Source organism: Danio rerio, chromosome 10, assembly GCF_052040795.2.
Source record: "Danio rerio strain M-AB ecotype USA chromosome 10, GRCz13ab, whole genome shotgun sequence".
NCBI classification, from domain to species: Eukaryota; Metazoa; Chordata; class Actinopteri; order Cypriniformes; family Danionidae; genus Danio; species Danio rerio.
The window spans coordinates 745667-762957 of NC_141030.1; the positions used below are offsets into that span (position 1 = coordinate 745667).

Below are 17291 nucleotides of genomic sequence, written 5' to 3' on the forward strand. Positions count from 1 at the left end.
TATTCATTTATTTATTTATTAATTCACATATTCCTTTATTCATTCATTCATGTATTTATTTATTCATTCATTCATTCATTTTTTTGGTTATCATCTGTATAAAAAGTATTAGATTGTACGTGTAGACTTTTTTGTTTAGTGCTAATAAAAAAACCTAAGAAATATATTTTACATATTTAATTGATAAACATTAACATATAATAAAATAAAAAATAAAATATAAAAGTGACAGACACAGGAGATGCCTTAGGAGAATAACTTTTTCATAAATAGTCATATTTTTGACTTGTTTTGAGGGGATGGCAATGCCTGATTTGTACTTAAACCCATCAAAGTTAAATGATGTCAATTGAGTGTTTGTATAAAACTCTTGGTAAGTAACACCAGTGAGATATTCCCACCAAGCCCTGTATTCATGCTTTAATTTCAGAATAAGGCGAGGCAGTGGCGCAGTAGGTAGTGCTGTCGCCTCACAGCAAGAAGGTCGCTGGGTCGGTTCAAGCCTCGGCTTAGTTGGTGTTTCTGTGTGGAGTTTGCATGTTCTCCCTGCGTTCGCGTGGGTTTCCTCCGGGTGCTCCGGTTTCCCCCACAGTCCAAACACATGCAGTACAGGTGAATTGGGTAGACTGAATTGTCCGTAGTGTATGAGTTTGTGTGTGAATGATTGTTTGTGGATGTTTCCCAGGGATGGGTTGCGGCTGGAAGGGCATCTGCTGCGTAAAAAATCTGCAGAATAAGTTGGCGGTTCATTCCACTGTAGTGACCTTAGATTAATAAAGGGACTAAGCCGACAAGAATAAGAATGAATGAATGATTTCAGAATAACTACAGTTCGTGAAAGAGCTCAAAGCCAGAGTATTGTGTGTGCAGTGTTTAATAGTGTTGACACTGATGGAGGATTTGCACATTCATTCAGCTTTGAAAGACAGACTACTGTTAAATAAAAAGCTTTCAAATACATTTTCAATAGTCATATTTCCTTTTATAATGCCACATCGGGGCGGCACGGTGTCTCAGAGAATAACACTGTGGCCTTTCAGAAAGAAGGTTGCTGGTTCGAGTCCCGGCTGGGTCAGTTGGCATTTCAGTGTGGAGTTTACAGGGTTGCAGCTGGAGGGGCATCAGCTGTGCAAAACAAATGCTATAATAGTCGGCGGTTCATTCCACTGTGGTGACCCCTGATGAATAAAGCTGAAGGGAAATTAATGAATGCATGCTTTCCAAATAATCAATCTTTACAGCATAACTCTAGATTCGACGATAACAGGTTTCAGTAAATGAGTGTGATGTTTTATTAGCCTGCACTACAGTGTTATGGACACACGGAACTGATCCAAACATCATCCAATAAAGCTTTGCAGTGCACAACTGTTGCTGTCAGTGATTTTGAAGGTTCTCACAATGAAGATAATTTACATGCACAGATGATTTCAGTAAATAAAACCTACACATGCTTTATGTACACATATTTACACATCATCAGTATGGCTTTCATCTCTAATAAGTGCATTTTGCTGTCACTGTTCATTCATAGCTTCGCTTATTTGTGATCTGTTTACATACAGAGGCTGGAAAATACTCAAATATCAAAGCCTGTGCAGTTATTATAAAGAGAGAGAGAGAGATGCATCAACAGGTTTATTAAAGGTTGTCTGTTTAAAATACACATTTATCCTGTGATAAGTGCTTTCTGTTGTTTGTTGGTGAGCTGTGTACAGTTAAAGACCAACACTGAGTATCTAACATCTCCCAAGTGCTGTTTAATGAAATGTAATATACATTCTTGTAGAAGCACTGGAAAGAAAACGCTTCCTGGTATTTGGACTGGAATCCAGACAGAAACTGTAGGTAAAGGCATTTTGCAGTGTGTGGCGGAGACGCTCAGCCTTCAGTGAACACACAGGAGATCCGGCTCGGACATCTCGGGATGTGAAGATAATTGTCCTCCGACACTGAGGGCTCCTGCTCTCCTATAAAGCCTTGAGGGCCGCTCTGGCAGTCCAGCACTGCTGTCATAAACACACACAGCATCCACAAGCATGAGAATATATGGCAGGCGTTCACAGTAGGCCTGTATGATACAGTATTCTCTTATTAAGTGTGACGACAGGCGAAGCGGCTTTCGGGTCCAAGCACCTCATCAAACCATCAACTGGTAATAATAAATGTTTATGTATGTACAGTTGAAGTCTTAGCCCCCCTTTTAATTTTATTTCTTTATTAAATATTTCCCAAATGATGTTGAACAGATTCAGGAAATGTTCACAGTATGTCTGATAATATTTTTTCTTCTGGAGAAAGTCTGATTTGTTTTATTTGGGCTAGAATAAAAGCAATTTTTAATTGTTTTAAAGCCATGTTAAGGTCAATATTATTAGCCCCCTTAAGCTTTTTTCGATAGTCTACAGAACAAACCACTGTTATACAATGACTTGCCTAATTACCCTAACTTTACCCTAATTACCCTAGTGAAGCCTTTACATGTCACTTTAAGCTGTATAGAAGTGTCTTGAAGAATATCTAGTCTAATATTATTTACCATCATCATGACAAGAGTTGACAACAGAGAAGTTGAGAACAGAAGTTGGGGTAAAAAATAAAAAGGGGGGTGAATAATTCAGGGGGGCTAATACTTCTGACTTCAACAGTATGTTTAATGTAATATATTCGAAAATCCCGATCGCAATATATGTGTCCATGCCAAATATCAGATGACCAGAACGTGATTATTTTTTAGAAATTGTTTAAATATTAGTGTGCGACAGGATTTCTCAACATTTTCCACAGGGGGGCGCACTTTTTTTCTCTTATCAATTGTTGAAGGCTCACCTGTCTGACATGTTCTCTAAAATGTTTGCATGAAATGCTCATTTAAACCTTGATTTATTAACAAATAAAAAATTATATATTAAAAATAGAAATATTGTACATTTGTTGTGCTTTGTGTTATTTTCCACCCAAGCTCGTTCTGACAACGTAGTCCCGTGGATGTTTCCGGAAACCGCGATTTACGTAGCTGGATGTACGTATGGCTGCATTTCATTTATTTTAAGCGAATGCTACAGGGCGGTGTGACGCCGCTCCTCTTCGCGCTCGCTGGCTGACTGCTCACCTCCATGTGGAGGACTTTCCTGCCGCGACCAGTTTGTCCAGTTAGCTCGTTGTGTAAGACGGCGGAGTGGAGATCCGGAGGGGAGCTGTCCGCGACGACCAGGGTTTGAGTCTGGGAAAGATCGGTTCCGGAAATCAGGTAAGACAAAAACAGAATCCAAAAAATAAAACGACCGAGTGAACAACAGCGTGAGAATGTGGTGAGATCGGAAATCAGGGTCAGAATCAGACAAGTGCTTTTCTTTTTCTGGACGGCTTTTGTAAATCATTGCTTGGGTTTAGGGAAGGAAGCGGGCGGCCAGGCGGGTCAATCGGTAAAACCGGTTAGGTTTAGGGAAGGAGGAGGAGGGGGGTGTGTCGGCCAATTGGCCGGTCCCCCAGTCAATCCTTCAGTCAGTCGGACAGACAGTCACTCGACAGCGCCCTCCAGCGGCTTTATGCGAGCACAGAGGCGTTCGAGATGCAAAAAAGCGCACACAGCGGCCTCACGCGCATTCGCGAAAACAAAGTCTGCACAAATACGTAACTTCCAGGATGTATTTCTCGGTCCCCAGAAACGTTTGCGGGACTACGTTTCCAGAATGAGCCGGAGATTATTTTCTATTATCAGAATTTTATAAAAAAATATTTAATTTTATTTAAATTTATTTTAAATATAAAATTTTAAATTAAAACTATATAATATGTATTATATATATATATATATATGCAGTTGAAGTCAGAATTATTAACCCCCTGATTTATTAGCGCACCTTTTTATTTCTGTTTAAGGGAGAGAAGAATTTTTCAACACATTTCTAATCATAATAGTTTTAATAACTCATCTCTAATAACTGATTTATTTATATTCAGCATGATGACAGCACATAATATTAGACTAGATATTCTTCAAGACACTAGTATACAGCTTAAAGTGACATGTAAAGGCTTCACTAGGGTAATTAGGGTAAAGTTAGGGTAATTAGGCAAGTCATTGTATAACAGTGGTTTGTTCTGAAGACAATCCAACACTAATATTGCTGAAACGGCGAATAATATTGACCTTAACATGACTTTAAAACAATTAAAAACTGCTTTTATTCTAGACCAAATAAAACAAATCAGACTTTCTCCAGAAGAACAAACATTATCAGACATACTGTGAACATTTCCTGAATCTGTTCAACATCATTTAGGAAATATTCTGACTTCAACTGTGTGGCACACAAAGACAACACAACATCACACAGCCTGATTGTCCCAGTATTAGTGTGTGTGTGTGTGTGTGTGTGTGTGTTTGTTTACCGGAGATGTTGCTGTGCATCTGAGGCGACGAGCTGAGATTGTCCTCAAACATGGGCGTCTGCATGACGGAGCAGGAGGAGATGTGTTTGTCTGAGTCGGCGTATGAAAACACAGCCGAGAAACCTGAGCAGAGTTAACGCAACAAATACAAACATGATCAGATTATTCACAGCGCAGCCTGTAATCCTGCTGTAATCCGGTAATGTCAGACTCCCCTTCCTCACACTGACATCTGAACTCGGGGAAACTTTCTGCGGTCTGCATGATGAGATTAAACGGATCTATTTTTGCAGAACCGCCATCTGTCGCTGTACGAGTGTGTGAATCATTCAGCGCCGATCGGTTTGTTCTCCGCTTACACTCCTAAATATGCATAATCAGTGCATATGGCTTGTGTGGAGATATACACTGAAAAAGCGTATAAGTGGTGGCAAAGGGTGGCGCAGTGGTTAGCACTGTGGCCTCACAGCGGGAAGGTTGCTGGTTCGAGTCCCAGCTGGGTCAGTTGGTGTTTCTGTGTGGAGTTTGCATGTTCTCCCCATGCTAGCGTGGGTTTCCTCCGGGTGGTCCGGTTTCCCCCACAGTCCAAACACATGCACTAAACTAAATTGGCCGTAGTGTATGAGTGTGTGTGTGTGTGTGAATGAGTATTTATGGGTGTTTCCCAGTACTGGGTTTCAGCTGAAAGGGCATCCATGTGTAAAACATACACTGGAATAGTTGGTGGTTCATTCCATTGTGGCAACCTCTGATAAATAAGGAACTAAGCTGAAGTAAAATGAATGAATGAAGTGGTTCTGATATGGGCTGAATTTTACAAACAAATGAAGTTGAACATTGCTAATTTTAATTTATTTGTTTAAATCCAGCCCATATCAATAGTTTGCAAGCAGTTACCTTAAACAAACTAAGTAAATCCAATGAATTTCTGCTGGCAATATTATTATTGATATCTTTTTTCAGCGTATATAGAGCTGGATGCCACACATGCATCATTAATCCAAACTGTAAAATGCAGATTATCAGCAGCGCTGAGTGTAATTAGCTACAAATGAACTAATTCATGTAATTAAATGCTAAATAAGTAAAGTAAGGGATTCATTAATTAGTTAACACATTTAATTACATTTACTTATAACGTACTTGCCTTAAATAGCTTATATAAATTTAGCAGTTGTGTATAAATCAACTCAGAGAAGCAGATTAATTAGTATTTTTTTCCTTTCTTACATCAAATGTTTTATTTTTGGAATTAAATGTGAAACACAGAAAATATGACGCAGACCATCAGCATATAACAGTGAGGTAATGAACAAAATACAGGAATAAAGGAGGTTGGTAAATAATAATATCAATAATATTAATAATGCCAACAACAACAACAATAGTAAAAATAAAAAGGATAAACCAAAGGATAAATGACAGAGCCTGTATTTTTTTAATCTAATTATATTTTGCACAATAATTCTATTTTTACTATAAAAGCTTATGTTTATTAGGATGATTGCATATGCGTTTGAAAAACTCAGTTGAGCAATTAGTTTATGAAAATATACATATACATATATATAAATATACATATACATATGTATAAATATAAACTGTATTTTTTGTTATATACATACATTTTACAGAATAATTCTATTTTTCTATAGAAGGTTACGTTTATCAGAAGGATTGCATATGCTAACAAAATTTTTATTAATATTAGTTTTAATTAATCTTAATTTAATTAATTTAAATTACATTAATTAATTAATTAATTAAAATTAATCATTCATTTTAATAAATTTTACAGCTGCAATGTTTCAACAGCCAGAGAATATATTTCAGTAGTCATCTACTGTATATATGCAATTAAAATACTGAAATAATTAATAATAATAATAATAATAATAATAATAATAATAATAATCGTTATTATTATTATTATTATTATTCATTCATTACCTTTTTGGCTTAGTCCCTTTATTTTTCAGGAGTCGCCACAGCGAAATGAACCGCCAACTTATTCAGAATATGTTTTAAGCAGCGGATGCCCTTCCAGCCACAACCTGATACTGGGAAACACTCATTCAGTCTTGCATTCACACACATACGCTATGGACAATTTAGCTTATTCAGTTCCCCTATAGCGCATGTGTTTGGACTGTGGAAGAAACTAAAGCACCCAGAGGAAACCCACACCAACACTGGAGAACATGCAAACTCCACACAGAAACACCAATTGACCATGATGGTCTATATTATTATTATTATTATCATATATTATTTTATATATATTTATTATTATTATATTATTATTATTATTATTGTATATTATTATAATTATATAATATTTATTATTATTATTATATTATTATTATTATTATTATTGTATTATTATTATTATTATTATTATATTATTATTATTATTATTGTATTATTATTTTATCATTATTATTTTTATTATTACTATATTATGTGATTATTATTCATATATTATTATTATTATTATTATTATTATTAATATTATTATTAATCTGTTTTTATCATCATTATTAATATTTTTAACTGAAACTGAATGACCTCTCAATTCCTTTTTCATTTTATCTACTTGTTTCTTTTTATAATTATTTCCTTTTATTTTTATTATTCCTCTATTTCTAACTATAACTCCTGTACTGCATGGCTGGCATATTGTTCAGCTTATTGTTGTTTAGTGGTTGATTTGCTGGTGTTGTCCTCATGTGTAGGTCACTTTATGACATGCTTAATGATTAAATGTATGTGCAGATCAGACAGGTCGTACCGTCCTGAGCAGATGTCCTGGGCTGACTGCAGAATCCCGGAGCTTTGTGGCTGTTCGGGCTGAGAAACCTGAGAAACAACACAGGCTCACATTCAGTCAACTCTAAAAGCATCTGTTGCAGTGTGTTTGTTGGGTATTGCTGCCATTTTATGATTCACGTGTTGAATTCCTGCTCGGTGGCTATAGTGCCGGAGCAATGAAACGGAGCGAGTCTCGATCTCGGCAGCCGATTGTGTTTTTCGGACCCCGCGGTGCTTTGAAGAGTGTGTGTCTGAGAGCCCCGTCCAAAAATATAACCACAGAAGACGTGCAAACCACACAAAAGCGCAGCGGAGCCTTTCAGCGCAGAAAAGCCTGCTTTATTTCAATCAGATTATTGCAACTACGCGCTCGCAGCCATAAAGCCATGACAACCAGCCACGCATTTACCGCAGATCACAGCAAGAGAAAAGCAGCTTCTCTCTCTTTTTTTGCAACTCAAGGGAAAACTCCGGATGAATGTCAACTAGACTGTGGCAACTTTCTCGATTGAGGTTGGACCAGAAACAGAGTAATGGAGGAAAAACATACAGCATTGAGCGGCGGATTATTGGACTGGATTGGTGGAGCTGTGAAAGACACCGGCGCATAGAAGTGATGCCAGCTTCATGTCCAGGCTAACCTGTCTGATCTCTGACTGAATACAAATGCACCTTCATTTTCTCCACTCGTACACGCAGGAATGTCGGCTGTTTTCAAGTCTTTCAGGCTTCAAGCGAACGAGCTGGCAATTTGAAGCCCAGCAGGAGCGTTTTAGAGGAGCCTCTGCTGCTTCTCAAGGGAGCGAATTTGAGCATTGTAATAATAGAAGCAAATGAAACTGAATGTAGGTGACGTTTGCTTAAATATGAGTGGACAATTGTGTCACGATCACCAGCGATCTAACCCTCATAGATCACTGGAGAACATTCACATTAGAACTACAAATCCACCATTAAACTGACTACGAGATCCGGTCATGCACCACACACACACCTGGCCTAGATCCCCATGACTGCAGACACACACAGCTGAAGCTACTCATGAACTGATTACATGAGCTAAAAAGTCAGCACACAAACACACAGTAGTCGCTGAGTCATGTTAAACTAGTGAACATTATGATGCATTTCCCTTGTTTTACATTGTCATGTTAGACTCTAGCTTTGTTTTGTTTGTTTATTCCTGTCTGCTGCCTGCCTTTTTGTCCATCTGCCTGTTTATGGTGGTGGGCAAAAAGCGAGGTTTCAAGAAACACTAGCTGCGTCCCAAATCACATACTTATGCACTATTCTACGCCATTTTGTAGTATAAATAGTGTAAGTGCATTCACACTGAACACTCTAATAATAGTAAGTGCACTTTAATTACCCGGATAATGCACTCATTCAACTGTTAAAATGTAGTGTGTAATGATGGACACTTCACGCACTCAACGACCGCAGGTTTGCTCACGTAGCGGAATGGGCGGAGCTATCGGACGTACATGTTGGATAACTTTATTTATTTTGGATGGTGAAAGCAAAATTCTCCTTCGAGAGTGATTATAGCGCCTCTCGATGGTGAATGCGGCAATACTCACGGCAGGTATTATTTGATAATTCATATTATATTATTTGATAAATTTGAATTTCCACTTAGTAAAAAACCACTGGTGTGCCATTTGGGACGACACTACATACATATACTATCCTGTTGAGTGTGTAATGCTGTGTTCACACCAGACGCGGAACGCGCGGATAAATCGCGCTATTCGCGCGTAAATTGCCGCGTGAACATTTGAGTTTACTCGCTTCATTCGCGCGTCAAACCCCGCTTCATTCGCGCGTCAAATTCACTTCAGAACAGACGCGGATTGGCGTGATGGGCAGGGCTTCTGTCTGCCCGGTGACTCTAGCTTCATAGCTAAATGGCTAACTTGGATTTTATTGAGAAAATAAGTGTTTATGTACTTTAAGAAGGCTGAAAAACAGCGTCGATACGTTTAGGGTCGTGTCTGAGTCCACTAGATACTTTCAGAGGAGCATCCAGCTCTGTGAGCTACTAAACTCCTCCAGAAACTGAACCTGGATGACGGAGGCTTTCAGCGGTGCTTCTGACTGAGCCCAGCCCAGTTTGATGAACTGTTGTCGGTGTCGGCTGGAGGATTTCCCCCGGAACACCAACAACAGGCGATACGTTACAATCACGCCCCCACAAGAGCAAGCTTCTGATTGGTTAATGTGGCGCGAATGTCTGCTGAAGTTCAGATTTTCGAACTCGAGTGATTCGTGCGAAACGTACGTCAAACGCGCAAATAGCTCAATTCGCGCCGCGTCTTTGTGTGTATCGCGCCATTCGCACCGCACCATTTGCGCGTATCATGCCGCAGGATGTCTATTTGCTCGTTTGCATTGACTTAACATGTAAATCACTCGCGCTTGACGCGCGTTCCCCGTCTGGTGTGAACGCAGGATAAGTGCATAAGTACATAGTGCATGAGTGCATAGTGTATAGTGTGCCATTTGGGATGCAGCTAAATCAAAGCAAATGTGTCGAAGCTTTGAAACCCGTCTCTACAGTGACACCTAGTGGTCACTTCTTATATATTGCACTGGAACAGCTTCAGCTAAGAACCAGTTGAGCATACATAAATTCAAATGTAATTAATTTCTTCCATTCAGAATAAATTCTGTTAACGCTATTTTTTGACTAAAGTTCTGTCTGTAACAAGTACTGGTGATGATCGGGATGCAGTTCAACAGATGATTCATCAGAGAAATCCACCTTCTGACACATTTACACATCATCAACTATAGGTCAGGTTATTATGTGTTGCTCTTACAACTGGGATCAACGTCAGGACGTTTGTCAGGTAGTGCAGTACTGGCGAAATCTGCCATGATCAGAACTTTTATCATTTAAATGAATGTGGATGTGAAAATTGACTCTCAATGATAAATTGTTCCTGATAATTGGTGTGAAATCGATCCTAAAGTGCCATCTGGTCAGATGCAAACCTCTGGAATGAATTAAAACCAATGTTTATCTGGTAAAGAGACCACTGAAGTGGAAAAATACTGTGGCAGTCAATGGATAAGGTCAGCTGTACGGTTACTGACAATATTCAAAATAAAACCATGTGTTCAGCAGAAAAAAGAAACTCGGGCAGGTCTGGAAAAAACTAATAGTACATTTCCATCATTGAGTGAAATATTGATTTGTGCTCAACACATTTGATGACAGCGATCCCACCTGTTGTTTCCCTGTAATGGTGGCAGTGGTCCATGTGGAGAGAGATGAGTCTGGTGAATCTGCTGGATCTGATGAGTCAGGTGAGTCTGATGAATCTGCTGGATGTGATGAGTCTGAGTCTGGTGAGTCAGATGAGTCTGAGTCTGATGGATCTGATGAGCCTGGTGAGTCTGATGAGGACTTTGATGAGTCTGTGGACCGCCTGCGATCTGCATTGGGCTGTTCAGGGTGTTTGTTTGGCTCGGCTGGTTCAGGGTGAAGACTTGCCCATCGACAGAAGAGAAAAACAGAAAACCATCACCCTTAAGCACAACAGTGGTTAGATTAGCTAGCTTTAGCCCACGCTTTCATGTATAAATAACTCAACAAAAATATTCTGAAAGCTTTGTATAGCCAATTACACAGAACATGCTTTACACGGCACTGCTGCTGCCGTCCTTCACTGTGAGGAATGGCATGTAATAGAGGGACTTTTTTCACCCGTGTGCTCAGGTCTTTTGCGTTCAGTATCATGCTATGCTGTTACCCTTCATGATAAGCGAAGGCATTTCTTTAATGAAATGAGAGACATGTAAGCTGTCAAAGAGCATGTTCTAACAATGGCGCAGTCATCGGCTTGATGGGGATTGAATGAAATGATAACAAAAACATATACTGAATCTTCCATCATAAATGCCAAAGATCAATTATCTTTATATAATCCTCTGAAGCAGGGCCTAAAATCAAGCAAAGCTTCTCCACAATGTCGTCTGTAGCTTTAAAATGCATGAGCACTTCCAATTTCAACTGGCTGTCAGTTTGTTATTGTTTATTAGCTGTGCTGGGCCAATAAACAAGATCATATTGAATCGTGATCAACTTTATAATAATAATGATGATATCCAGGGCTTAACATTAACACCAGCCAACCCGCCAAATGCGGGGAGACTTCAGCTTTAGACAGTCACTCCCACTTGCCACTTTGGCTGGTTGAAAATTATTTTTAAATTGTGGTTTTCTTAGCAGCAGGGTTCGACTATAAGGATGACCCAATATGCGTGCAAATGTGATCTTAGAATCGGGAAACAGCACGACTAACAAAAAAATTAGAGTTCGTGCGAGCAGAAGAAAGCAGATGAATACCGAGAGGATGAACACTTGTGGCGAGGCAGTGGCGCAGTAGGTAGTGCTGTTGTCTCACAGCAAGAAGGTCGCTGGGTCGCTGGTTCGAACCTCGGCTCAGTTGGCGTTTCTGTGTGGAGTTTGCATGTTCTCCCTTCGTTCGCGTGGGTTTCCTCCGGGTGCTCTGGTTTCCCCCACAGTCCAAACACATGCGGTACAGGTGAATTGGGTAGGCTTAATTGTCCATAGTGTGTGTGTGTGAATGTGTGTGGATGTTTCCCAGAGATGGGTTGCAGCTGGAAGGGCATCCGCGGCGTAAAAACTAGCTGGATAAGTTGGCGGTTCATTCCGCTGTGGTGACCCCGGATTAATAAAGGGACTAAGCTGACAAGAAAATGAATAAATGAATGAATGAATGATCACTCGTGCAAAGAGCTGATGTGATGCGCGAGACTGTTTTAAGCGCGTGCGCGCTCCTGTTTCCTTGCTTGAAACAATCGTGCCTGGAACGCAACTGTGATCCGTTCTCTTTCAAATAGTTGTACAAAATAGGTATACTAATGCTCACACAGTCTTGCTGCTTTCAAGAGCTCCAAAATAAGTCTTTTTGTAAGCAGCACCTGTTGCTTTCGCTTTGAACAGCATATTAATCGGCTTTAACCATGTGATCATCCTTCCATTATCACAGTATGTTTATCACCTGCTTTCTTTTGCTTACGGTTGTTTTTGTTAATATGGTTTAATTATCATTTTTTTACAACAATGTTGCTTTTATATGAGATTAACTCTCCATTTATGTGTAGTCAAGAGTCGAACTGAGAGACCTTTAGCAAGGACAGATTAATGCGCATATTTTTAATACATGACACTTATTATTTTTAAAAGTCAATTATTTTTCTTTGTTTTTTTTTTAAAGAAATGTTTTGTTAAATAAAAAGTACAGCATACAGCTATATTGAGCTTGTTTTGACACATTTAAAATTTGTGGCTAAGAAATAAGTGAAGTTTTTAAACTAATTAAGAGGAGCACGTGATATGATTGACTGCAGCTGGCCGACTATCTACACTCATTAGTTCGCCAATCAGATCTATCCTAACTCACAATAAGTAGCCTAGCTAGATATTACTCCCTTATCTTCGTTTTCTGAAGAAGCCCGCCATCCACCCCCTTTCTCCTCCTTTTCTCCTTTACAAAAAAGGGGAGCTCTTGAGAACCACCTGATCTCGTACTCCCCTCACATGCTCTATGGACCTGGCGGGAGCCCTGGGTTCAACTATCTCCGAGCTCAGGGTTCTCTCCCAGGACAGCATGCCAAACCTGCTTACAGTTTTCAAGCAATATCCAACCCGGGCTCATTGTGGAAACTTAGCTCGCGGACGTTTCCTGGGAGGTACGTATTCGAGCGGTTTTTTGTTTTCGCGGATCCGCGAGAGGCCGCTGTGCGCGCTTTTTTCGCGTCTCGGGCGGGCGCCTCTTGGGAGCGCGCGGCGTTCGCACCCGCGCCGTTCTCGCGCGAAAAGCCGCCGTATCAGAAAAAAACAAAAAAAAACAAAAGCCCTCGTCTTCGATTTCGACCGCGTTTTCGGATCCCGCCGCGTTCTCGCCCTTATTTTTCAGATTACGTTTTTCGTCTCACCTGATTTCCGGAACCTGCTGTTCCCCGGACTCGATCCCGGTCGTCGTCCACCACGGCCGGCTCCTCCTCCTTCTCGTCCGGGGCCTCCGCTCCGCCGACGCAACACTGTGAGCTAGGCGGACAAACGGATTGCGTCGGGAAAGCCCTCCACTCGGAGCCGTTGGCCGGCGAGCGCGAAGAGGAGGAGCGGAGCGGCGCCACACCGCCCCTCATCGTTCGCTCGAAAAAAACAAACGTGGGCTTTACGTACCTCCGGCCACGTAAATCGCGGTCTCCAGAAAATGTCCGCGGGGCTATGTTTCCAGAATGAGCTTGGCAATATCTAAGTGTGAACTCTTGAATCATAGTTTGGAGTGGTCAGAGATCAATTTGGTAAATCCTTAATTTTGAGTTCTGAAAAGTGACGTGAAATAAAAACTAATCGCAGTATAACACTATAAAACCATGACCTATTTGCTCATACACCACACACAAAATGTGAAATAAATGAGGAGGCATGTGGACAAAACACACCATCTAAATCAAGTAATTTAAGCAGGTCAAAGTCATATTTATGCATATAAAAAATATTTTCCCAACAGCAAAATTGTGGCGAGTGAAAATGCAGAGTAATGTTGGAAAACTACTAGCCACTGTGGCTGGTGATCAAAACAGCTAATGTCAAGCCCTGATGACAACTCTGGACATGTTTACTCAATATTGATCCTAAGTGCCAATCACACATCAGAAATATGCAACAACAGGAATATATAATTATGTTGATATTAGAGAATAACCAAATTTTTGGCTGCTGAATATTATCATCTGAAAATAGTTTATGCTGCGTCACCCAGTATTGTTCAGCGCTCGTTTCACTTTCCCGCCAGCAGTATCCACCTTCAGTCATGGTTGGGATCCTCTTTTAAAAGTAGAAGCATTAAAAAATTATCAAAATACATCGATCAATACAGAAAAGAATTATCGAGATTGCATTTTTGTCATACAGTCCACGTCGCATTTTGCCATATTTCTTTTTGCGCATCTTTCCCTTATAGCAAACTAACAGTAAGAGGGGCGCTGCCAAGAATATTGTGTCTGAAGCATCAAACTGACATCAGTGAAGGAGCCAATCTATTTATTTAATTCTATTAATTTTAGCTTGGTATTTTTTGCAATACCCCCCTTGTAACCAGCAGGTGTCCTCAGTGTGCTACTAGCACATCTGACCAGTGAATCCAGCTCGTGTAACCTATCGAATCAAACAGGGAATTTAATGGTCACAGTTCTGTATTTCTCTCAAATGCAGAAGCAGATGCTTAGATTGAAAGATTGTAGGCGATTATTTGTTTACCTAGAGAGTAACATTGTGCGCTAGTAAAATAAACATTGTAGAGCTGCAGACTTCAGCTCCCATCAAAACGCCTTTGTGCTTCGTAACTTTTGCTGCTATACAGAAATGACTGTAAAATGATAACCGACACAAATAGGATAAAACGATAATAAATACAATAACGCAGAGAGCTCCATAAGCACATGAAGAGGGTTATACCGGTGTAGAGGTCATCTGTGGGTGAGTGGTGCTTGCTCTCAATCAGGTCCAGTGTGGAGAGGCTGTGCTGCAGCGGCTGAACCGTCAAACACTCGCTGAGTCCGTCCTGACTGAGATCTGAGCTGCGTCTCAACTACAACACAACACACACACAGTCACACTCAAGACTGAGGGAATTCATACATAATAATACAGCAGACATTTTTTAAAGATGTTGGTCAGAATTTAGGGGCAGTTCACCCAAAAAAAAAATCTGCCATAATTTCCTCATCCTTCACTTGTTCTGTGGAACACAAAGGAAGATGTTTAGAAAAAATGCTGGTTGCTGAAACCAATTGACTTCCATAGTATTTTTGTTTTCCTACTATGGAAGTCAGAGCAGTTTTTTCCAGCATTCCTCAAAATATCTTCTTTTTTGTTCTACAGATGTAAGAAACAAATAAAGGTTTAAAACCACATGAGGGTAAAACTTTGAGGGTTTTGCTTTCTCGCTTGCGCTCGCGTCTGCATCTGTATTTGACTTCTTGAGTGGATGACAATAATGTGCGCGTGATTATTGAAGTGCCTCAGACATGGAGTGTCTGTTTTATACCAAAAAAATGCGTATTATTTACACACTGATTTTTCCTGTCTTTTGAAGTACATTTAAAATTACGTAAAATTAAAGTAATAAATTGTAATTACTTGCTCTGTAATAATATATATATATATATATCGTAAAAAAAAGGTCACATGACTTGCAGCTGCGGCTGCCAAACAAAAAACAAAATTATGGTAAAATTTATTTGTTGAAATAAAGTGCAAAAAATAATAATTCTACAGATATTTTCATTAAAATGTTTACAGAAAAGCCAATAACAACTGTAATTTTAAAGTTGTGAGAATTGTAAGCAGTTGTATCTCATTTGTTGTTTTTTCCAGACTTTATTGATCCAAAATAAAACTGTTAAATCACGAGCATGAGCATGTGTCTTGGCATTTAATTAAAGGTGTTTAATCGTAATGATTTAGGGAAAATTCTTTTAAATAACATTGTTTTCTCTTGAACTTTTAGTGCAGGCACTTTATTGATGGTGTTCAATTATAATAATCTAGGAAAAGTCTGTAAAATTACAGTGTTTCTCTGTAAAACTCTTAGTGTGTAACTTTATTAAACGGATTTGATGGTAATAATGTAGGAAAAGTCAGTAAAATAACAGTGTTTATCTGTAAACATTTTAATAAAAATATCATTAAATGAAATATTATTAAATATAATTTAATGAAAATATTTATTATTTTTTGCACTTTATTTCAACAAAGAATTTTTATCGTAATTTTATGGTTTTTGTTTATCAGCTGCCAGTTATTTGACCTTTTTTACGTTTTTTTTTCTTTTTTTTTTCAAATATATTTTTATTGAACATTTTAGTGCAAAAACATGTCAGAAAATTACATCGAGTAGAAAGATAGTATCTGTCATACATGTAATATGAGTTCTGACCCCCACATGAAATATAAAAATAAAATAAAAATAATAGTAATAAAATTAAATTGTAATTAAATAAACAACAAATAAATAATAATAACACTTGTAATAATAAAAATAATGATGACAAGAAAAAATACAATATTATATTGCAAAAAGGCATATTAGGATTTTTTTTTCACAGTGTACTGTACCTCTCAGAGGAAACAAGCCATGAGTATTCTCAACTCCATTTGCTGAACTGACTTGTTACACTGACAATAAGAAGACAAAACCAAAGCCAAAATATGTTTTGCTTGTCTGGAAAATGAGTCTTAATTTAAGCATTTTTAAGAAAAAAGCGGCCAAGTACACAAGAACAAACACAACACAACCAAGAATTAAACTCTGATTTCGCTCTGACTGCATTTACCTCACAAATAAAGCAAACAGATGACAACAAGCGGAGATAATGGCTCGTATAATTGGCTCATAATCTTTTGCTTAATTGAGCTGAATATACAGTAATTAATCATGAGCATATGGTGTAATATCGCCGCTTAAAATACCGCTGCTCTCGACCTGCGTGCTTATATTTAGCGAGTCTAATAATACATCGCAAGTGGCTGATTGGTGCGAGTGGATGTTGCGGCACTATTTTCCCTCCACCTGAGGAATCCGTATCTATGGTGACGTGACCTTTATTTTGTGCCTCTGTCATAATGAACGGCTCCTACACAAAGCTGCTATAACAAGTTACAAGTTTTCGAGATTTGGTTATCAACACCTCCAACGACCAGTTCTATACGCACTTCATCTCAAACGCACAACTCTTGCCGTTTCAAGGCAGCGGACGAACGCACACATTGTTGAAATATGTACATCGAAGGTACACTTTGGTACATTAATAATCCACCTTTGTACATTCAATGTATATATTAGTATGTCATTATTCATTCATTCATTTTCCTTCAGCTTAGTTCCTTTATTCAGCAGGGGTCGCCACAGTGGAATGAACCGCCAACTATTCCAGCATATGCTTTAAGCAGCGGACGCCTTTCCAGCTGCAACCCAGTGCTGGGAAACACCCACCCACACACACACACACACACACATTTGTTTTTGTGAAAAGTCCATTCA

The 17291-nt window shown here is 39.0% G+C and overlaps 1 protein-coding gene across 5 annotated transcripts in view; it reads right to left on the bottom strand.

Moving 5' to 3' along the window:
* Positions 1-1268: 1268 nt before the first annotated feature.
* glis3 (GLIS family zinc finger 3) overlaps positions 1269-17291 on the bottom strand; it is a 49599-nt gene continuing 33576 nt past the window's right edge. For 2 of the 5 annotated variants that reach the window (XM_087269704.1, XM_087269703.1), the window contains exons 8-12: positions 14705-14837; positions 10439-10700; positions 7187-7254; positions 4396-4518; positions 1269-2009 (exon numbers count right to left, since the gene is read on the bottom strand). In XM_087269704.1, the coding sequence (XP_087125830.1) occupies positions 1882-2009; positions 4396-4518; positions 7187-7254; positions 10439-10700; positions 14705-14837 (714 nt within the window). In that variant the 3' untranslated portion in view covers positions 1269-1881. 5 annotated transcript variants of the gene reach the window in all.